Source organism: Eublepharis macularius, chromosome 8 (genome assembly GCF_028583425.1).
Source record: "Eublepharis macularius isolate TG4126 chromosome 8, MPM_Emac_v1.0, whole genome shotgun sequence".
Lineage (NCBI taxonomy): Eukaryota > Metazoa > Chordata > Lepidosauria > Squamata > Eublepharidae > Eublepharis > Eublepharis macularius.
This window is the reverse complement of record NC_072797.1, coordinates 132,169,881-132,194,263: the sequence shown is the minus strand read 5'-3', so window position 1 is coordinate 132,194,263 and position 24,383 is coordinate 132,169,881. Positions and strand designations below refer to the sequence as shown.

The 24,383-nt window shown below is 47.6% G+C and overlaps 1 protein-coding gene across 1 annotated transcript in view; it reads left to right on the top strand.

The window, feature by feature from the left end:
- DNAH6 (dynein axonemal heavy chain 6) overlaps positions 1-24,383 on the top strand; it is a 364,598-nt gene that overhangs the window by 232,289 nt on the left and 107,926 nt on the right. Inside the window, 3 exon segments of the mRNA XM_054986586.1 lie at positions 5,099-5,224; positions 16,399-16,563; positions 19,191-19,258. Coding sequence (XP_054842561.1) covers positions 5,099-5,224; positions 16,399-16,563; positions 19,191-19,258 — 359 coding nt within the window.

Genomic DNA, 24,383 nt, shown 5'->3' with positions numbered 1-24,383 from the left:
CCAAAGGTGTGGCTGCTGGCGTGTAATAAATCATGGTGGTGATTTATTATCGTGTTATCTGTGTTGCGACTCTTGAAACAAGTTCTTTGCCTGGCTCCTTGTGGAGTCGCTGGGGTCTTGTGTCCCCAGGCTTTCTTCGTGACACCTGTAAAAAAGAACATAAGTACCTTTACTATGAACACAATTTTATGACTTTATATGTAGCACTCATCTAAAACAACAGCAATTTCATCTCCATGTCACAGGAATTAGGAGGCAAACTTTTTCTTGTCCACAGACAGTCCCCCCACTTTAAACAATAACTCACTCACAACAATATACTTCCCAACATGAACATGAACTCTGGGACTAAGGCCCACAATAAACGAAGATGACAACCCCCATCCCCATATTTACTCCAACAACACAATCACTGGGCATAACAACACCAGCTGTACCATCTCAGACTCATTCATTTGTTCATGTTCCAATGTTATATATGCCATCAAGTGTCAGCAATGCCCTTCAACTCTCTGTATTGGACAAACAGGTCAGTCCCTTCATAAATTAGTAAAGTCTGATATGAAAAATCATAACATTAAAAAAAAGCAGGATAACATTTTAATCTTCCAGTACATACCATCACTGACATATGAATAGCAATTCTCAAGCAGAGAAACAAAAAACGAGTATTACAATGTGAGATTGCTGAAACTGAGTTTATTTTCAAATTTGGAACAATGAACCCTCCCCCCCGGGTTGAATCGGGACATAAGATCGTTCTTGCTAATTTTCTGCACTTCTTACCCCTGCTTTAATTACAACATGTATTATAGCTAGTTTCCTGACTCTCCAATTTACAATACCTCCCACCCTCTGCCCTATTATAAAGACTCCGAACTTTTTCCACTACTTGTATCTGACAAAGGGAACTTTGACTTTTGAAAGCTCATATCTTGGGAATCTGATTAAGGTGCTATTGGACCCGGATCTTGCTCTGCTATTGCAGACCAACATGGCTACCTGCCTGAAACTTAAAAAAACAAACACAGAATTTAAAAACACAGTTTAAGATTGCCAGGGAGCTTTGTGAAGAAAGGCTGTGCAATCACCCTTTTCAGTTCCCTTGTAAAAAAAAAATGAACCAGAGAAACATTCCTTATTCTGGCTATCAGAAAGCTTTGACCACCCAAGATAAGCTAGTATCCCATTCATAACTGCTCGCTTTCACAACCCCAAAGACCCTTTCCACATCAGTTGAGGTAATTGCTATGAAAAGATCTGTATTTAATCAGTTTTTATGCCATCTTTTGGCCTTGTCTAGGCCCCCCGAGGCAGTTAACAACAATCAGAAAACCAATTTAAAATAGTTTAAAAGCACAGAAATATGAAGGACACAGTAAACACACAATAAAAGCGGAGTACAATACCGTCAACAGTTATCAGTCATTTGGTCCAAAGGCCTTTCAAAACAACAATAATATTTAGTTTTCTTCCGAGGGCCAGGAGAGGCAATGTCATAGTAATAGGGAATACCATAGTTTGGATTAACTTGATCTTGGTTCCCAGAGAGACATCTTTATCTTTAAGGATCTTTTGTAGTTCCCTCACAACTGTTCTTCCAAGTCTCAATATTCTACTGATTTCTTGGTTGCAGTCTCCCTTTTGGTTGATGATTGAGCCAAGGAATAGAATCTTGAACTATTTCAGTTACTCACTGTCAACTTTAAAATTGTGTAATTCCTCAGTAGTCATTACTTTTATCTTCTTGATGTTCAGCTGTAATGTTCCTTCTGTCAATTTTCATTCCTCCTACTTCTAGATCTAATCCAGCTTTCCTTGTGATATGCTCTGCATAGAAGTTGAACAGGTAGGGAAATAATATGCATCCTTGTCTGACATCTTTGCCAGTTAGAAACCATTCTGTTTCCCCATATTATGTCCTGTGGCCTCTTGTTCAGAATACAGATTACACATCAAAACAATCAGATGTTGTGGCACCCCCCATTTCTTTTAAAATCATCCTTAGCTTTTCATGATCCACACAGTCAGAAGCTTTGCTATAATCTATAAAACATAGGATGATTTTCTTCTGAAATTTCCTGGTACATTCCATTAGTCATTGTAAATTTGCAATGTGCTCTCTAGTGCCTCTTCCTTTTCTGAATCCAGTTTGCACATCTGGCATTTCTTGTTCCATTTATGGTAAGAATCTTTGCTGTATAATTTTGAGCATCACGTTGATTGCATGGGGAACTACTGTGATAGTCCAATAGTTGCTGCACTTTTTGGCATTCCCTTTTTTTGCAATTGGAATGTAGACTGATCGTTTCCAGTCTGTGGGCCATTGTTTGTTTTTCATATCTGTTGACAGATTCTTGTTAAGATATTGATGTGCTCAATTTCTGTAACGTGAAATAGCAATATTGGTATTCCATCTACTCCAGGTGCTTTTTTTCTTCCAATTGCTTTGAGTGCAGCTTTTACTCCAGTTCCTAAGATTTCCAGTTCTTCGTCAAAATATTCTTCTTCAAAGGTATCTGTCATCCTTCCATGTCTTCTGTATAGGTTGTCATTGTATTATTTCCATCTTTCTCTTATTTTGTCCTGATTAGATACTGTATTTCCGTGTTGATCTTTCAGCATCCTGAGCCATGGCTTGAATTTCCATTTGATTTCCCAGATCTTGTGGAACTGATCTCTTGGGATTTTATGTTGTTCTCGTCTGTTTCTTTGCACTGGTTATTATAATAGATTTCTTTGTCTCTTTGTGCAAGTCACTGAAAAGCTGCATTTAGAATTCTGACTCTCTTTCTGTCACCTTTTGCTTCTCATCTGTCTTTAGTAATTTTAAAAGTTTCCTCAGTCATCCATTAGATCCATCCAATGGATCCATTATCCATTTGATAATATCTTTGGTTTAAGCCCATAGTTCTTCTGGTTCATGATCAATTAAACTTAGTATTGCAAATCTCTTATTTACATGGTCTCTGAATTCTTCAGGAATATTATTTAGATTGTATTTTGGCACTATGATTCTGTTAGTGTTTCTCTTCAACTTTATTCTAATTTTTGATGTTAGCAACTCATGATCTGTACCACAATCAGCTCCTGGTCTTGTTTTAGCTGAGAGAATAGAGCTTCTCCATCTTCTGCTTCCAATTATGTAATCTATTTGGTTCCTGTATTGGTCACCCAGTGATTTCCACATATACGATCGTCTTTTTGGTTGCCTGGAGCATGTGTTAACAATGAACACACCAGCTTCCCAAAATTCTATGATTTGCACTCCTGCGTCATTTTGTCATCCTAGTCCAAATTTTCCAACAATTTTGGATTCTGCTTTGTCTACTATATTTGTGTTCCAGTCAACTATGATTATCAGCATATCTCATATAGGTGTATGATCAGTTTCTTCTTGGACACTTGCATAAAAGTTTTCAGTTTCTTCCTCCTCAGCATCTCCACTTGGGGCATAAGCTTGAATGATGGTTATGTTAACAGGCCTTCCATGAAATCTATTTGATATTAATCAGTCAGACTTTGCGTTGTAGCTCTTAACTGCTTAAGCTATGTCTCATCTCACTATTAAAGCACCACTGTTTCTTTTAGGTTTGTCATTTCCACAGTAAAACACTTCATGATTTTCTGACTAAAAATGTTCTGAGTCGGACAGCAGTTCAGCTTGCACCCAGGATTGCAATGTCTAAACATTCGGTTTCTTGTTTTACAATTTTTAGGGCACCTGGCTTCATACTTCTCACATTCCATGCTCCTATTATGTGTGTCACACAGCTTTGGACATTCTATTTGCATCTATTCATATCCACAACTGGACATTCTTTCGGCTTTAATCCAGTCCTATCATTAAGAATAGCGCTATTCGTACTTGTCCTCAGCTCTTCCCCAGTACTATCTGACCTGGGGATCCTGTCTTCCAGCACTATATCTTCTTTCATTTTGGAGTGTCTCATCATAGGGTTTTCAAGGTAAGAGATCATTAGAAGTGGTTCTTCTTCTTCTTCTGCACAGTACTAACCAGGGTTAGCTGAAGTGACACTGCCATTATCTGTGAACAATCCTTTGCCAGTGTCACCTTCTGCTACTGCTGCTGCCCAGTAGCTAGCCTTCAAGAATTCCTCTGCTCCCATCACCATTGGAACAGTCAGTTCTCTTCTGCTGATGTGACTCTTGATTCCTGAAAGGAGTTGATGCATCTTAATCTGGTGTCTCAGCTTTGACCATTGTGCCTTGGGTGGCTCTTCCAGCAGCTTAGACTCTTGACCAAGCCTGCACTCCCGACAGTGTTACTCTCAGTTTCACAGACACACTCAAATCCGTCTTGGCATTGTAGTTCCTGACGTTTCGCCAGCAGCTGTGGCTGGCATCTTCAGAGGTGTAGCACCAAAAGACAGAGATCTCTCAGTGTCTTTTCACCACTGTGTCTGTTTCACCACTGTGAACTACAATGCCAAGACCATGGCAATACAGCCAGGAAAACCCACAACAACCATCGTTCTCCGGCCGCGAAAGCCTTCGACAATACACTCAAATCCCCTCACCATATTAAGGTGTGTATTGAAGAGGCGACGCATGGTTGGGTAGATCATGCAATTAAAAATGCTATGACTCCTATAAGGCTGTGTGAAAATGTGCATGCATGAAAATAATATTGATAACATAGACTTACAGCGCAATCCTATGGAGAGTTACTCCAGTCTAAGCCTATTGAAGTCAATGGGCTTAGACTGGAGTAACTCTCCATAGGATTGCACTGTAAAACACCAAATTGTAAGACTCAAAAGTGCCTAGTTTATTTATAAATAAGCAACAGGTTTACTCACTCTTTATTTAAATTTTTGAGTAGAGTGTTGTGTAGCAAGGACAGGTTTGCTGGGGGAACTTGGACTCCCTTCGGGACTTGCTTCCTCCCTGCACATTTAATTGCCGTTGCTGGCCTACATCACCACTCCAGATGTATGGGAAGAATTAGGTAGAACTGTGAAGGTTGCAGTGCTCCCTGTGATTTTGGAATTCATTCGCCTGAAACATTTTAATTATCTTTCCAGTCAGCTCCGTCACTCTATCTATGTAAATTGTTATGTTCTTTGATACGCAGGCAAATCGTTGGATAAGAAACAAAGAAGCAAAAAGTGGTTTAAAGATAATTAAGCTAACAGATTCTGGTTTCCTGCGTACTCTGGAGAATGCTATTCGTCTAGGGCTGCCTGTTCTTCTGGAAGAGGTTGGAATCTTTCTGCATTAAAATATTTTCACCATGTATTTCTTTTTCTTGTCTTTATAGCTGTTAGCCACACTCCATGGAATCTGATTGCCTGCCCAGAGCTTCACATATCAGGCACTTCTCTTGTTCTCTTCCGTTGGAATAGAAGCTTGACTCATTCAATAAAAAATACTGACACATGTACAAAATGTTTCTCTTCCTATAAAACATTACAAGCTCTCATGAATGTGGGGCTCTCAATCACGGCTGCTAGTTTTAATGGATCCAAAATATAATATTAACATTGACCTCCACTGAATGCTGTTTCCTTTAACTTTCATTGGCCTTTACTGGTATGAAGAAATCCATAAGCAGATCATACTGAAAGTCAAACTGTATACTAGCTCTGGATGCAAACTGGAGGAAAAAGTATTTGTTCATTTTTGTTCATCTGTGCACCCCTACATTGGGAACTGTGCATGCGCAGGCCTGCTGACGGAGAAACTTTCCTAGCTTCTAAAGAGCTCTGTTAGGGGCCGCTCCCGCTAGATCACGTCGGGCAACCGCTTTTTCTGCCTAAACAGTCCCGTGATCCTCAAGGGAGCAGCCCCTTCTCCTTCAGTTCTCTCTTAGCCGCCGCGAAGAGAGGAACTGTGCTTCTGAGCTCTTCATTCTTTTCCATTGCCTTACTGTTCTTCAGCTGGTTCTTGACTCTTGGACTGTTTTCGGACTTCCTGTTTGCCTATCATCTTCATCTTGGTATCTGAGATTAAATATTCTGATTTTGGACCATCTTTGACAATTCTATCTGTCTTGCGTATCTAACTTGGTGTTTCGGAATTTTGCTTTGAACTGAGCCAGTCGAGCGTCCATGTGAGCTACGGGTGAATATGTTGCAGAAAGCCCTATTAAAAAAATGTGCCCAGTGTGGAATGAAGATGACCCATTCTGACCAGCATGAGCTGTGTTTATTATGTCTGGGCAAGCGGCATAAAATTGATTTATGCTTATTCTGCCAACAGTTCACCCCTAAAGCGAGGACCGAAAGGGCCCAACGTTTAAAAGCTGCCCTATGGGAAAAAGTGTTTCCAGAATCAGATTCCTCGGCACTGTAGCGGTCCACCTCCACGGAGCCCCAGCAGCCAGCAGATCTGAAGCATACCAGGCCCACAACCACTCCCAATCGGAGATCACGGGCCGGATCCATTGTATCCGTGCAGTTGGTTCCGAGGTCAGATCCCATGGTTGGCAAGACTTCGACTCCTCATGTACCTTCAGAGTCAAGATCAAGAGAAGGATCTGTGGTATCCGTTCAATCGGCTGCAAGATTCGACCTGACGGCTGGGAAGACCCCGACTCCACAGGCTCCCTTGGAGTTGAGATCTGCTTCTGAACCACCTGCTAAGAGTGCAAAATTCCAAACATTTGTCCCACTCGAGCTCAAAGTTGGAGCGGACTCGAGAGAAACATGAAAAACGCAGGAGCAAGAAACTCTTCTCGCTTCCAAGGACTCCGTCCCCACACCTTGACTCTCCAGAGCGCTCCCTATCCGAAGGAGAGTTGCTCGAAGTAGAACTTTTGCCTGTCAACATAGATCAGGCAGTTTGGACTGCAGAGCATGGGTTTGAACCTGCACCCGATCCAATTGGCCCAGCAGAGAAGGATGGGACATCGCATGGCCATAAACATACCCTTCGGCACCATTTCTCAACCCCGAGTCCACAGAGTGATGTCAGATCCGAGACCTACCATGCTTCTGGTGCTAGAGGGTCCTCCCGTCACCAGCACCAAATGGCCTGCTGTATTCCATCCCCATACCACTGCTGCTGATCTGGTGCTTTGCATGGGTTCGAGGCTCCAGATCCGAGATAATTCCTCCAAAAGAGCCTGGCTTCCTCCCGCATCACCACCTGAGCGATTTGATTCTGATGAGGACGGGGAAGATGTGCAACAGACTTCCCATGAGGTCAGTTCTGACACCTCGGATCCATCGCTCAACGAGAACATGGGGCCTTCTTTGACATCTCCATATGAAGACCTTAGACTTTATGCGGAGCAGATGTCCAGGATGGTGCAAGCTCTTGAACTGAATGTCTCTTTGGCCATGCCAAAGGCTGGAGGGAAATTACTGGGTCGGCTCTATAGTGATGCTCCAGCAGTTATTGGTTTCCCTATCGTGGAAGGTTTGGACGAGGTCATTTTGAAGGCCTGGGAGAAGCTGGCAGAAATGCCACCAACCTCAAAGAGTGTGGAGGTGATGTACAAAGTTAAACAGGACAGTTGGCCTTTGATCTTCAAGCATCCCATCCCATCATTCCTGGTGATGGAGGAGTTTCAAAAGCAGTGCTCGGGCTCACACTTCACCCCTGCTGATGAGGAAAGCAGAAAGCTGGACAGTTATGGCAGACACCAGTACTCTATGTCAGCCCTTAACCTGAGGATAGGGAATCATCAGGTTATCATGGGAGGATATCAATCTCTGGGATATTTCCTCTGGGAAAAGCTGGCCGAGTATGTAACAGGGCTTCCCGAGGAGAAGAGGGCTATGTTCACTTTGTTGCAGACGGAAGCTATTCAAGTGGCAAAGCAGCAAATGAACGCCGGCTGGCACTCCGTAGAGACATCTTCAAAGGGCATGGCGAGTTCTATTCTCCTGAGACACCATGCCTGGCTTCGCACAAGTGCCTTACCACCAGAAGCTAGAAGCAAGGTGGAGGAGATGCCCTTCAAAGGCTCTACTTTGTTTGCTGCTGCAACTGATGAGGCTTTATCCCAAAAGCGGAACAATTGCTAGACTGCAAAGTCCTTAGGTATTCTTCCGACAGACCAACATACCTACAAACCGAGGTCCTTCCCCAGACACCAGTACGGTTACCAACGGTATGAGCAACCGTTTAGACAATATCAACAGCAATCTAGTGCCTTTCAGAGGCCTTATCCTCCCTATCAACCGCAGCAGTCTAGGAGGAGGCCCTATAAACAGAAGTCTTCGCAACCCAGGGTCCTGTGAAACAATTCTGACTCATTGCGGCCACACCTGACCCATGTCACACTGAGAGATTGTCTGCTTATTACCCCCGATGGGAGTCAATTACAACAAACTCTTGGGTTCTGACTATTATCAGACAAGGATACGGGTTGGAGTTTGTGGCCAGACCTGAGTGTGTTCTTGCCTCTGAGGCCACTATCAATAGAATGCCTGAGCTTGAGTTGGAGATTCAATCCCTGTTAAATAAAGGGGCAATTCGAGAAGTACCGAATGTAACTGAGTTTCATGGTTTCTTTTTAAAGTTCTTCTTGGTCCCTAAGACGAATGGTGGTCTTTGCCCCATCCTGGACCTGAGAGGGTTAAATCTTTATCTCAAAACATCCATATTTAAAATAGTAACCCTCTCGGATGTTTTATCCTTCCTCTCCATGGGGGACTGGTTTGCTGTTGTGGACTTAAAAGATGAGTATTTCCATGTGATAATTAAGAGAGGTCACAGGAAATACCTTTGTTTTAGGTATCATGACAGGATGTACCAATATGCTGTGTTGCCTTTTGGACTGGCAACTACACCAAGGATGTTCACTAAGTGCATAGCACCGGTGATCGCTTACCTGAGAATGAAGCGTTGTTGTCTGCACCATCTGAAGGAGAACTAAGGTTTCCCTAGTAACTACTGTGTGTTCACACCTGGGTTTGGTAATTAATGTCACTAAGTCCAAGCTGGAGCCATGTCAATGGCTAACCTATATTGGGGCAGAGCTGGTCTCAGTATTAGGTAGGGCTACGTTACCTCTTGATAGAGTGAGAAAGATTTGTTCCCTGGTACATCTGTTTTCGACAAATAGATTTCAGGCCGCGAGTAGAATCCAACGGTTACTAGGTCATATGGCTGCTCCCACGGCCATAGTACCCTTTGCATGCCTGAACATGAGAAATCTACAGAACTGGTTTGTTCAGTGTTTTAACTCAATGTCACATTCCCCATACCAGAGATTCTCCATACCGAGACAGGTAGTTCGATCCTTGCACTGGTGGGCTATTGAATCCAACCTGTTACAGGGTATGCCCTTTGGGGTACAACGTTGGGATGTTAGTGTCACGACCGATGCTTCTATACTTGGCTGGGGTGCTCATTGTGGTTCCCTTTCTGTTCAGGATAAATGGTCTCATGTAGAACAGTCACTGCACATAAATGTTCTCAAACTTAGTGTAGTAACGACACGAGACAGGATCTGGATGCAAAGTCTGTCCCTCCAAAGATGGAGGCGAGAGTTTTATTAACTTGTATTCAGGAAGTCCCGGATGCCCAAATATGGTTATAGCAACAGTTACAAGTTACACATTCCATTCTCAGCCAACTAAGCAAAATATGCTGTGATCAGACTTTTGTCTTATCTAGGAAGCATAACGGAAAGAAAGGTACATCATGATCCTCCGAGCGTAGAAGAATATTACTTAGAGTGTATGGGAATATTGTGCTCTGTGAAGGGTGAGAGAACAAGATAAAACATATTACAACTACTTCCTGATTCCTGTTGTGGTGTGCCAACTGACCAGGAGATCAGGAATGTAGAAATGTAAAGAGCATTTAATGGAGGCTGTGTGGCATGCCTACTCCGGCCTACACTTAGAGCTATACAATTCGCACTTATTTCTTTAGCAGCCATCCTACGGAACAGAAGTGTCCAGATTCACACGGACAATATCAATGCAAAATATTATATAAACAAGCAGGGTGGAACTGTATCATTGACCCTTTGCAAAGAAGTAACTGCCATTTGGGAGTGGGCAATTGCGAATGAGGTGTCTCTGCAAGCTGTTCACATAGCCAGAACAGAAAACTCCAGGGCGGATGTGCTCAGCAGAACGTTGGTCACCGATCACGAATGGTCCTTAAACATGGCTTACCTCAATCAGGTGTTCCTGAAATGGGGTGTCCCAGACGTGGATTTATCTGCCATGGTGGACAATGCAAAAGCCCCAATCCTTTGTTCCTTTGCAGTAAGCGACCCCCTCTCTATAGGGGATGCTTTTCAGTTTGTTTGGATGGGCTGGCTATATTACATTTTCCTGCCATTTCCCCTTATTGCCAAAGTACTTTGCAAAATCCAACAAGACAACACAAACTGCTTTGGCCAAGACAGCTCTGGTTACTAAGGCTACTAGAGCGGTTCAGACAGACCTTCATAACACTGCCCTCAGCCCCGGACATCCTCACCCTGGGGACTCTGTTCCATCACGACCCCAAGCGGCTACACTTGACTGCCTGGTGAATATACCCTCTCAGGAAGTGCAGACAGTGCTTCTTAATGCTAGGAGACCTTCTACTAGCTGTTCCTACATGTCTAAGTGGAAGCGTTTTTCTTATTGAGTGAGTGAGAGAGGCCTCTCACTGGTATCCTGCCTGTTGTACACTGTCTTGGGTTATCTATACCATTTATCGCAAGGACTAGCTACATCTTCCCTCAAGGTACATTTGGCTGCCACCTCAGCCTTTCACAAGCAGGTGGAAGGAAATACAGTTTTGTCACACCGAACTTCCCAGAGGTTTCTGAAAGGAATGATGAACTTACATCCTCCAGTGGTACAGCCGGTCCCTCAATGGTCGTTGTCTCTAGTTCTGTCACAATTAATGTTACCCTCGTTTGAACCTCTGGTGACATGCTCTTTGCTGTCATGGAAGGTCTGTTTTTTGGTGGCTATAACATCTGCCCAAAGGGTGAGCGAGCTGTCTGCCTTAAGGGCCGACTGACCCTTTCTGAGGTTCCATCCAAATAAAGTAACACTTGGACCATGTATTAAGTTCTTGCGTTCCGCGTTCCATATGGCACAGGAGATTAATCTGCCAACTTTTCCCCCCAATCTGCAATCCAGGGCAGAATGGTCTCTGCATTCTTTAGATCTTAAGAGAGCCCTGTCTTTTTACCTAGACAGGACTTTAGAGAAGATGAACATTTGTTTATATGTTTTGGGGGAGATGGAAGGGGGAAGAGAGCATCTGCTCAGACAATCTCTAGATGGATTGTGTCTACTATTCAGGCATCATATCAACAGGCCAGGGTTCCTTGCCCCTTACAGGTAAGGGCACATTCGACCAGGTCCCAGGCCTCATTGTCTGCCTTGTTAAAGGGAGTCCTTGTTGCACATATATGCAAAGCGGCTACTTGGTCTTTCTCTGACACATTTATTAAGCGTCAGATACATCGTTTATTAAGTGTTAATATGTATACATCTCAGAATGTGGCAGTTGCTAAAGCGGTGTTACACTCCTTGTTCATGTAAAAAAAAATAAAAAAAATAAAAACAGAAGAAAGAATAAGTGGGGAAGGATGACACAGTGCGCATTGTACAGTTAAAATGATGTTTTATGTTTACAACCTTGTGGTCATTACATGTCAGGTTATTGTGCTTTTCAACCAACATGATTGTATGCTTTATACATATCCCAGTATATATAGTCTTACATAGTATCTCATTACTGTATATAGTTACCAATAAAATTTTGTTGGAGAGTTTCACCCCACCTCCTGGTGTGTGTGTGGTGTAGCTTAGTAATCTCCCAATGTGGGGATGCACAGAAGAACGAAAATGAATACAGAGTTGTACATACCTGTAACTGTTGTTCATTGAGTTCTTCTGTGCAGACACACATCCCTCCCTCCTGCCCCGCTGTGAACTCTCTGGTGGTATCTGGTTATAGTTCACGGCGGCTCAGGAGAAATGAGGGAGAGGGGGCTGCTCCCCCGAGGGTCACGGGACCGTTTAGGTGGGAAACGCGGTTGCCTGACGTGATCTAGGGGGAGCGGCCCCTAACGGAGCTCTTTAGAAACTAGGAAAGTTTCTCCGTCAGCAGCCCTGCTCATGTGCAGTTCCCAATGTGTGTCTGCACAAAAGAACTCAATGAACAACAGTTACAGGTATATACAAAGGAGTTAGCCGTGTTAGTCTGTAGTAGCAAAATCAAAAAGAGTCCAGTAGCACCTTTAAGACTAACCAATTTTATTGTAGCATAAGCTTTCGAGAATCAAGTTCTCTTCGTCAGATGCCTGATCCAAACTGGCCACATACAGAAGAGGAGGGGAGAGAGGGAAAGAAGGGGACATATATCACAAGGGGACAGGATGCAATTAGCGTGGAGGCAACCCAAACATTCCTTTGCTAGTAAATGTAAACATCTCCTTTTGGTGTGGAGTCAGTTTGCCGTGTTTGTTTGGAAAGTATCCAATTCCTATGTAGTATAAGCCTTCGATAACCACAGCTCTCCCTGCCAGATGCATCTGACAAAGAGAACTGTGGTCCCCGAAAGCCCACACCAGGCGTCACTGGGCTCCCCCAGATCACGCCTCTGTAAAGAGAATCTATTACCTGTGGTAATGTGATAACCATTCATAGTCTCTATTCAGTCCCCGCTTGACAGAGTCAAATTTGCATATGAATTCCAATTCAGCAGCCTCCCGTTGGATTTTGTTTTTGAAAGGTTTCTGTTGAACCACAGCGACCTTTAAGTCTTTGGTGGAATGTCCTGGTAGATTGAAGTGTTCTCCCACTGGTTTCTGGACGTTTCCATTTCTAATGTCAGATTTATGTCCATTTATTCTTTTGCGTAGAGGTTGGCTGGTTTGTTCAATGTACAGAGCAGAAGGACATTGTTGGCACATGAGGGCATATATCAGATTGGAGGATGAGCAGCTGTAAGAGCCAGAGACAGTGTAGTTGATGCCATTGGGTCCTGTAATTGTATTCCCTGGGTAGATATAAGGGCAGAGCTGGCATCTGGGTCTGTTGCAGGGCCTGGTACCTGTGCTGGTGACTCTGCTGGCCGATTCATGGTTGTGAGTGAGAAGTCGTTTAAGGTTGGGGGGCTGTCTGTAGGCAAGGAAAGGTCTTCCACCCAGGGCTTCTGAGAGAGAGGTATCATTTTCCAGGATGGGTTGTAGCTCACTGATGATACGTTGGATGGGTTTGAGCTGGGAGCTATAGGTGACAACCAGTGGTGTTCTGTTGTTAGTTCCTTTAGGCTTGTCCTGGAGCAGGCTGTTTCTGGGTACTAGTCTGGCCCTGTTGATTTGTTTCTTCACTTCATTTGGTGGGTACTGTAGTCTCAAAAATGCAGCCAACCTCTACGCAAAAGAATAAATGGACATAAATCTGACATTAGAAATGGAAACGTCCAGAAACCAGTGGGAGAACACTTCAATCTACCAGGACATTCCACCAAAGACTTAAAGGGTGCTGTGGTTCAACAGAAACCCTTCAAAAACAAAATCCAACGGGAGGCTGCTGAATTGGAATTCATATGCAAATTTGACTCTGTCAAGATGGGACTGAATAGAGACTATGAATGGTTATCACATTATCACAGGTAACAGATTTCCTTTACAGAGGCGTGGTCTGGGGGAGCCCAGTGTCGCCTGGTGTGGGCTTTCGGGGACCACAGTTCTCTTTGTCAGATGCATCTGGCAGGGAGAGCTGTGGTTATCGAAGGCTTATACTACATAGGAATTGGATACTTTCCAAACAAACACGGCAAACTGACTCCACACCAAAAGGAGATGTTTACATTTACTAGCAAAGGAATGTTTGGGTTGCCTCCACGCTAATTGCATCCTGTCCCCTTGTGATATATGTCCCCTTCTTTCCCTCTCTCCCCTCCTCTTCTGTATGTGGCCAGTTTGGATCAGGCATCTGACGAAGAGAACTTGATTCTCGAAAGCTTATGCTACAATAAAATTGGTTAGTCTTAAAGGTGCTACTGGACTCTTTTTGATTTAGGTATATACAAAACTCTGTATTTTTCATCAGATCTGGAGGTATGAATGTGTCTTTCTGTACCATCTCTCTGTCAGCAGATTCTTCAAGAGCTCCAAGTTTTAGGTCACACTCAGGCTCAAACTAGATGTTATACCTTCCCCAGGTAAGGACAAGGGTGCCTGGCCCAGATCACTGTTATACAGAACAGGATATCTTACCTTAACAGCTCTCGGTTGGCTTTCCTCTTGTGCAGGGAAGTGTCTCTTTGCCTCTTTCTCTGGCTGTCTGTGTCCTAGGAAAGATGCCCTCCTAGAGCAAATGAAGCAATGGAGCATTGTTAAGGTGAAATACCTTGTTCTTCTGCATGATAGTGCCTTGGGACAGGCACTTGTGTCCCAACCCATGTGAGATGTAACATCTAGTTAGAGCTTCAGGAATTCTTGACAGTGTTGTATGTGGTTGCCTACAATCCAAAATAGCAACAAGATTTTGTGCTATTGTCTTGGCAGACTCTCAACAGCCATTTTGGGTTGTCCAGGAAAGCCCAAATGTCAACTGGGATCTTACCAGTTTGTTGTGAGATCTCAGCCATCATTTTGGCTTGCTAGGTAACCCCCAACAAGAGCTGAACGGAGAGAGGGAAAGGGGGACCCGTGCAGATGGGAGAGTAGGAGCTGCAGTAAACAGGAAGGTAGAAGATCGGGGAGAACAGGAGCCAGCAGCGGGAGTGGATGGAGGCATCATGGGTAATGTGCCAAAAAGTGGAGGATTAAATTTCCTCTCCTCCGTGAGTTCTCCCAATCCCATCACTCGTAAAGTTCTAAAACCATGCTGTGGAGGATGGTAATTTGATTCATTGGCTGGAATGGATCTCTGTTTGCCACTGGTACTCTAAAATGTTTTGGTATAACAAAGACTTCTTGGGGCCCTGGCATAATTCATTAGCTGCAGCAAAATGTCAAGCTAAACTGCCAAAGAACAGAGATTAATAGTAACTGAAATAGAAAGAACTACAGCTGTCTGCCACAATCACTCTCTTTAGGCTACTCTGTGATGATCGGTTATCAGTTTATATTATGACAGGTTGTACACATTTTTTGTTTCATATTATTTGCTTTTGTTTTCTACTATGCAGTCATTAAATAAATCTAAAAATCCACAGACAAAACATCGTGGTGTGGTTCCTGAAATCCCCATCTGACCTTCAAACTAAGAGCTTTTATGGTTTTTAAACATACGTTTTGTTGTTTAATATAACACTCTACATTTATATAGAACTTTCAGAGTATTCAAGGCACTTTGTATTCTTGGTCTCAGCAAGCCTTAAGACAGTCCTTTGTATCTGGGAACATTGTTATCCACACATGCGAGGCGAAGGGGTGATTCGATTGACCAAGGCCATCAGTGGCTGAGACAGTTTTTGAACCAGACATTTTCTGGATTATTATTCATCTTTGTAGCCACTATGCTAAAGTCGCTCATGTCAGTTTGTTTACGTTTATCATGGTAGCCATACTATAAGTAGCATTGGTATAGCAGCTACTATTTCACTGTACTATAAAGAAGTTAAACTAGCCATGTAATCAAGAGGAACAGTACAGAAAACGCAAAATTGTGTGTGATTCAATTCATAAAAAGCGGGAAGGGGCAAATGTTAATATTGTATGACATTAATCATTGTTGCTCCTTGCTAACCAGAGTTATAGGTCTTGGTGTGGTATTGAACAGCTGAATGCAAATGTCAGTTTTGTGTGTGGCAGTGCAGCTGAGGGGGGGAGGGGGCAGGGAATTCCAGGATGGTTTATAAAATTATTGCACAGAAAGTGGATAGAGAACTTCCTCCCGTCCACATAATACTACAATTTGAGTTCACCCAGTGAAATTGATGGCCAGTAGATTCAGAGAGGAGTAGTGGAGGAGGTAAGTACTTCACATTATTAACATTGTTTTCATTGCCATGAGATAAGATGATGGCCACTACCTTACTTATCTTTAAAAGGAGATCAGGCAGCTTTGTGGAGGACAGATCCATCAATGGCTATTAGCCATGATGACATGTTTAGCGTTTCTATGAATATCAGTTGCTTTTGGTCACAGCAGTGCAGGGCTCCTGTATTCATTCCCCTGTTTATTGGCCTCTCAGAGGCATTAAATTTGTAACTGAGGGAAAGATGAAGCAGGGCTAGATGGACCTTTGGACTGATCTAGCAGGAGCCTCTTACTTTCCTTCCACCCATAATTCTTTGGTCCAGCCTATTGGCCTACTCGTGCAATACCAAACAAAATTGTACTGTAGTCATATTTTTTTTCAAATGGAGGGAAGATGAAGAAACATTAAAGAATAATATTCCCATCACACAGAACAGTAGTGATAATAGTTTGTGCTTTAAGACTTGAACTATTTTGGGTATCTATAAGAATGTTAAAATACCTCACGTCTTCATTTTAATAGCTTAAAGAAACACTGGACCCTGCTCTGGAACCCATTCTTTTGAAGCAGACTTTTATTTCTGGTGGGAGAATGCTCATTCGCCTTGGAGACTCAGACATAGATTATGACAGGAATTTTCGGTTCTACATGACAACCAAAATGCCAAATCCACACTACTTGCCTGAGGTACAACTGTCTCTTTAAAACTATTGGTAATCAGTTATCTGGCTATGTTGACACTGATTTTAAAGAAGACGTGCAGTGACTGATCCCCAAAAGATTTTTCACTTTCCCAAAGTCATATTTAGTGTAACCTGTCTATTTTTAATGCTGTAAGAAAAATGGCCTCCGTGTCTCTTTTTTTGGTGATAGAGACTTTTCATTGGAGAGAGAGTGTGCTGTTTTTTGTACATTTGCTAAAGTGTGTGCAAATATATCTATCATGGCTTAAATACCAAAGTGAAAATAATTTGGGAACTTACCACCTTATAAGATACCATTAAACAGAGTAACAAGTTTGTTAGTTGATATATGCCATTATGCTCACATGATACGTGCCACTGCATCCAAGCGAATCTGTGAGATTCTGACTTGCTTCTTGGCTAATTGGGGGATTGGAATCTTGACAGTGCCGTCATAAACAGACTGACATCCTTCTAAGTGCATTGAAGCACATCAGGCTGATTAGGATTGCAGAGCAAGTTTCCTGTATTTAGGGGAAATATTTTAGCCACTGAAGCAATGCACTATGGATGCTGCAGAAAACAACCAGAGTCTGAGGTCTTCCCTCTTCCCTGTAATGTGTAGCAATGCTTACCTTGTTGTGACCCAGCAGAACCAAACAATGGTTTGGATCCACCAGAGATTTCCATGGGCAAAAGAGACTTCTGTCCACAGAATGGGACTCCCCTGCCTCCCCACTCCCACTGCATCCCAAAGTTGCTGCTCCTGGGAGGAGCAGCTTATGAGGGTCGGAGGTCTGCAACAGGAACGGGGAAAATCTCCTTCTCGTTCCATTTTCAGAAATCCCATCACTGAATCCAAGCCAGTGACTTGCAGTAGGGTAGGGAAATGCACAACAGGGTGATGTTTGATACGAGACTGCTCCTTTTGCTGCCATCTCCACATCACCGTAGAGTGATTGAATTGTGACTGGGACCTCCTGGCTTAACAATTTAATAGCTCTTTAAAAACAAATTTTTATTTATGTTTCTCACCCCTGTCATGAGTTGACACACAGAAATGTCACAGCACAGTTGCTATATGACTGTTCAAAATTAATGAGCAACACAGCTCTGCAGCTGCAGTGTATAGGAGCATTGTTAGTTCTCCTGATTGTCAAGCATCATCAGATGATGTCAGCTTGGCTGATTTTGGCAATGAGCTGAAAAATACAGAAGCAGGTTTTAACTGAGCTGCACCGCAGGATCCAGATGTGTTTTCTAAGCTTTGCAAGCACTCTATCCTCTGAATACTCATATAATTCTTTCAAACTTCATTTCATCGTGCCTTTTTCAATTTTTTTAAAAAAAGTTATGCAATAGTAAGAAACTTTAAAATACAATTTTCAAGTATATTTAAGTGTGTCTGAAAATCTAAGAGGAGAGACCTGAAATATCATCCCTCCCAAAAATCTGGATGGGTTTGGGGCAACAAAAGCCAAACCCCTAACAATGGTGCAGCACTGATGTTGGCATGGTGCCAGCATAGCTAATTGGTATCTTCTGCTCTCTCAGCAAAGAAGAAAAACAAAAAAAGGACCCAACTCGATGGATCTTAGCAACTGCATTAGGGTCAACAGTGACAGCCACCCGCAATTATGGAGTTGGCATGCTAGTGAAGTCTCCAGAGCAGACATATGTGGAAGCCCCCAACCAACAAATGCTGACACTGGCATGCCTCCCTGACATCACCCTAACCCACCCACACACAACAGAATAAGGGAAAAAACAAAAGAAGCTTAGCACCTACCCCGACCCCCCTCTCAGTAGAGAGGACCATGTTGTGTTCGGTAAGATCCTTCTAACTCCCACCCTTGAGAGTTGCGGTGATGGGGGAATCAATCCCCACCTGCAAGCACATGCCTTTTTGACAGGTAGGGAAGGAATGATGAACAATTCCATACATCACACTAGACACATACACAGCTCACCCCCACAGAAAGTCCAGGGCCTCTCCCACAGGTCTCGGGATAGTGATGCCTTTTGCAAGACGGGGAAGAGCAGAAAAATTAGGACAGCAACAAGAGAGCTTACACATTCAGAGACGGAATTCCTGTCATCTACCTGATAGCTCTCAGGGGAAATATGCTCATCAAGAGAATTGGAGTGAGGGGTTCATATCCCACCAAGGATGGGAAGACAGGAATTAGGCAGAGCTCACCTTTTGGGCGGAAAGAAGTTCAGCAGCTGCTGCCAGGCAGCCCTGGGCACAGTCCCAGGCACAGCTCAGGGTCTGCACTGGGGCTGCCCATTTTGATTTGCTGCTCTCAAATGCAGCCTTGCTCTGCTTGGCACTGTGCTTGTGCTCCCTCTCTCCCCCACATTCATGTTAAAACCACACAGTGTCTGTAGAGTGCCACACCAGCACACCTCTGAGTTTGTCATGTGTCCACGTTACTCCAGTCTGGGACTTGCCTACTATAATAAGCTGTTTACAGACTGGCCTTAGGATTTCATTGTTAATTCAAGGGTGTTGAAAACTCAGATTCTTTTGAATCGCACTAAAATTCATAATTGAATTTTAAATTATATGTTAATATAAATATTATGTTTTTGTCTATAAGCTATTTCCCCCCTCGTGTTCTATTGTAGGTGTGTATCAAAGTGACAATCATCAATTTCACTGTTACCAGATCTGGCTTAGAGGATCAACTGCTAAGGTTTGTTTGTTTGTTTAATATCATCTGTTAAATTCACACTCTTCTGATTGATTCAGCATATGTGGCAAAGCTCCATCAAGCCATTTCTAACCTCTGGATTTGTGAAGCCTCCCCATGGTCATGGGCCGTATATCCATTTAATATGTAGTTTGCCGCCTAGTGCTGATGGGGGGGAGGGAGTAGGACGCATGAACAAACCCAGACCACACCAAGCTTGGAGAAAACACGGCCACAACTTTATTGAAACAGCAGTAAAGGAGTATTGGCGCAGCATGTGGATCAGATCGCAGAAAAACATCGGCTGACCCGCCTGCCAGCCGATGGACCTCGACCTCCCCCAGACCCCAGCTGGGGGAGGGAACCACAGGAGTGGCATTTGAGGGGAGATCACCTGGGTGTACACCCCTGAGTGATTCCCCTGCCACCTGGGAGTGAGGATGCCGTGGCAGCCCCCGAGCTGGGCATGCACCCCAAGCCTCACTCCCAAGATTCCTTATGGGAATCCCCTAACGGGGAGCCTGGGGCGCGGAGGCCCCCAACTCCCCCAAAAGTGATCTGATCCAATGCCCACCGCCACTAGAGCCACCCGTGGCTCCCGCCAACACTCCTACCGCTGACCCAGTCCAAGAGGCCGTCCCGCAGGTCTTGGAGCCAGATGTCCTGTCCCCAGCTGGACAGGTGAACCCCGTCAGGGGCGAAGAGGGGGCTGATGCGAAAAGAAATGTCCCAGTGCGTGATGAAACGACCGCCAGCTTCCATGATGTACTGGCCCATAGCGCGAGCAACCCTCTGCCTGATCCCATCGACCTTCCTCGGGCACCGGGCGCCACGCCAGGCCTGCCTCTGCAGCAAGTCCGACCAAATGAACGTCGTCTGAGGGAAGAGGCTCCGAAGGCAGTCCAGATCGGCGCGCATGGCCCGCTGCAGGTCTGGCCCCTCGCGCCTGCCCAGGTCGTTCTCTCCAAGTTGGATAACCAACGCGTCTGGAGGCCCCAGTCGCCGGGCCTGCCGCAGGAGCATCGGCCGGAGGGAGTCCCATAGCATCCCGCGCACGCCCATCCAGTGGATCTGCAGATGGTCCTCCAGGCCCAGGTGGCTGCCCCAGCCCGATGATGCTGCATACTTCCCGGCCCAATGGACGATGCTGTGGCCACAGATCCACACCGACTTCCTTACCCCTGCCGGAAAAAACATACGAGACCAGGCTGTTAATGACTGCCCCCCCCCCACTGGGCCGGATGTAGGAGCGAAAGGCCCCGGACCGCCAGCGCCCGATGGCCATGATGGTCCTGTCTGGCAGCACGAGGCTCGCGGCTTCGGTGGCCGCCCCGATACGGAAGGAGTGCGTGCCGAACTCAGAGGGAGGGAGCCTGACAGCCTCCAAGCAAGCCCGTAGCAGGGAGGCGAACTGGTAGCGGGTGAGCGGGGAGTGATCCCTGTGTATGAGAAAGGGGCCCTGCAGGGGAGGGCGAATGCCCAGGTAAGCACCCACCGCCCTGACCGGGCAAACTGGCCCCCGCCGGGTAGCCCGCAGGCACAAGGTGACCCCCCTTCCCCGCTGATCCGTCTTGGAGCGACGGATCGTGATGGCCACTCGTTGAGGGGACCAGGAGACATCTGTGAAGCTGAGACCCCTGCCGCTTGAGTCGTGGCGGGAGCCTGACACCAGCTCGCCGACCCGCAGCGCCCTGAAGAAGGCCAGGGTAAAGGCCGCGTGGAACAGTTGAGCCTCGAAGGAGGACCAGCAGCAGTCGGGGAGGACCCGCAGGAGGCGGCGTAAAATGGAGAGTGAAATGGGGCGCCTCCTGTCGGCGGAAGGCGGAGCCAGCCTGGCCCAGCCCTCGACAGCCCTACATGGAATGAAGCCGCGGCACAGGTCGGGGAACCCTAAGGCCTTACAGAAGAAGGCCACCGCTGCCAGCTCTCTCCGCATGGAGCGGGGGGCCCGGCCCAGCCCCCGCAGGTGGGCCAGGTATTGAAGAACCTCGTCCTCAGAGGGGGGCAGGGCAGCCCCCCCACCCGCCCCCCAGGTGAAGCCCACGAAGCGCTCCATTGCCGCCGCGTAGGCCCTGAGCGTGGAGGGGGCAACTGAGCTAAGTACTCCCTGCATCACGATGTCTCGCCAGCCCGCCATAGTTCCTCTGGGAATGGATCCGGAGTGCGGTGAGCCTCTGGCGCCAGCGCGAAGAACCTCTCCATCTGGAACCGAGACAACGCGTCCGCAAGGCCATTATCCACACCTGCTACATGACGGGCTGAGAAAGTAATGTTAGTAGCCAAGCAGATCAAGACAAAGCGGCGAACCAGGCGCATAACCCTCTCGGAGCGAGAAGACTGCCTGTTGATGACCCTGACCGTAGCCTGGTTGTCACACCAGAACACCACCCGCTTGTCCCGCAGAAGGTCCCCCCAAATGGAGACCGCTACCAGTATGGGGAAAAACTCCAAGAATGTGAGATCCCGAAGGACCCCTGACCCAGCCCACGAAGGAGGCCACGGCTGGGCGCACCAATAGCCCCTGAAAAACACCCCAAACCCCAGGCTTCCGGCCGCATCTGAGTGGACCTGGAGCGCGGTGCCCAGGTCGAGGGGGGCCTGCCACAGGGAGACGCCGTTGAAACCGGCCAGGAATCTCAGCCAGACCTCCAGATCTGCCTTGATGCCCTTGGTGAGGCGAATGTGGTGGTGAGGAGAAATAACCCCCCGGCAGGCCCTGGAAAGTCGTGCGCAAAAGGCACGCCCTGGGGAGACCACCCTGCAGGCGAAGTTAAGGTGTCCGATTATCGACTGCAACTCCCTGAGGGTGCATTTTTTGCGAGCGAGGGTCCCCGCCAGGAGGTCCCGGAGGCGGGCCAGCTTATCCGCCGGCAGCCGGGAAAGCCCGGCCACCGAGTCAAGCTCGATGCCCAGATAGGTGAGACGAGGCGAGGGCCCGCCCCTCTGTCTTCTCCTCCGCCAGGGGAACGCCCAGCTCGGCCGCTAGCTCTTTGAAAATGCGGAGACGGTCGGCGCAGGCCGGGCTGTCGGGGGGGGGCCATGATGATAAAGTCATCCAGGTAGTGACTAACAAAGGGGGCCCCCATGCGATCCTTGGCAACCCATTCCAAGAAGGTGCTGAAAGTCTCGAAGGCCGCACAGGCCACAGAGCAACCCATGGGCATGGCCTTATCGACAAACCAGCGGCCGCGAAACTTGAATCCCAGCAGGCACTGGTCGCTGGGGTGGACGGGCAGCAACCGGAACGCTGACTGGATGTCGCACTTGGCCATGAGGGCCCCCTTCCCGCATGCCCGAACGAGCCGGACCGCATGGTCGAATGAGGCATACCTGACCGAGCACAGCTCGGGTGGGATGGCCTCGTTCACTGAGGAGCCCCTGGGGTACGAGAGGTGGTGTATGAGGCGGTACTCGCCCGGCGTTTTCTTGGGCACCACCCCCAGCGGGGAGACCCTGAGATTGGGCAGAGGGGGAGCGGTGAACGGCCCTGCCACCCTCCCTGCGGCGACCTCCTTGTCAATCTTGGCGGCCAGCACCTCCGGCAACTCCCTGGCTGACTTAAGGTTGCCAGATGTGGCTGCCACGCGGGGGCCGGTGAAGGGGATGCGAAAGCCGGACGAGAAGCCCTCCCGCAGGAACTGAGCAGCCTGCCTGTTTGGGTATCTTGCCAGGAGGGGAGTGAGGGCGTGGAGCCTGACGGGGGTGCGGGCCAGGCCCCCCAGCCCACAGAAATGTTTAGTTCCCGCTGCCGGCGGGCTGGGAAGCTGTGGTACCAGACCCTTCCTCCTTGCGGGCACTGTTGTTGGAGGGCTGGCTGTCACGAAAGGGCTGGGGACCAGCTGAACCGCGGGGGCAAGCCGGGCGGGAGTGGGGCCCCCCGCAGGCATCGCAATTGTGCTCAAAACGGCACCTGGGCCGCTGGCACCTCCCCTGGTTGTATTCCCAGCACAGGCCCCTGCCCCGCTCCCTGCGGGAAGGCCAGCGGCCAGCGCGGGGGCCCTCCCCCCTGCCCTTCATGTGGGGTCCCACCAGCCAGAGCCATAACTTCTGGTTAATGAGGTCCCAGCGTGCCCTGGGGTTATGCGAGGCCCGCTTGCGGAAGGCCTCGTCATAATCCAGCGCCGCCGAGTCCCCGGCGAGAGCTCGGGCCCGAAGCACATTCCCCATGTGGTTTGTGAGGTGCCAACCCCTGTCAGGATAGGCGGCCTGCACCACCCCCAAGTAAACAGTGAAGCCCTCTAGCCAGTTCGCGAATGTGCGCTCAGCTGACTCCTTTTTTGCCCCTTTCCTCTCCTTTTTTGAGGAGGGGGCAGACCTCCCGTCCTCAGCCTCCGGCCTGAGCAGCGAAAGGACGTCCACGTAAAACCCATCTAAGATGCGTTCGCGGACCTTGCGGGAGAGATGACTGCCCGGGGGGTCCTCATCATCTGTAGTGGCTGTGGGGGGCGGGGGGCTGCCCTTGGGGTCCCACACCTCCCTGGGATCCCCCTCCCCGCCAAGGCACCTGAGCCGCCAGCGCTGAGCCCACTTGGGCAGACCCGGGGCCCTAGCGGCTACCCCCCAGTAATCACCCTCCAGCTCCCCTTCGTCTGAGGAGGAGGACTCACCTGTGGTCCAATCGCTGTCTGACTCCTCCTGGCGGTGGCGCTGGCTCCTCTTTCTTCGCCTTGACCTCCTCCTCTTGGTCTTTCTCTCTCGGGGCCCGCTGGCGGACCGTTCGGAACTGGAGGATGAGGAGTCCCGCTGGCGTGCAGGCCCCCTCTTCGCCTTGTGGCCCACTTTCCGACGGGGGACCTCAACAGGCTCTGGCAGCTGGGGCTGCCCCAAGCCCGGAGTTCCCCAGGTGCTCCACCCTAGCTGTAAGGGCCTCCAGTGCCCGGCTAATACTCTGGAGGGCAGAGGGGTTGGGGTCCTCCCCAGAGTGCCCACCTCGGGCCCCGCCTGGTGCCCCCCTGCCTGTAGGCTTGCTGGTCTTGGGAGGTGCCCCCTCCCCCCGGCCTGGCTTTGCCGTGCCTGCCCGTCGTGGCCTGTTGGAACCCCGCCCAGGGGCAGCCCGAGCCCTGCCAGAGGGAGAAGCAGGCGGCCTGCTGCCCCCCGCCTTGCCCCGGGCTTGACCCAGCCCTTTGTG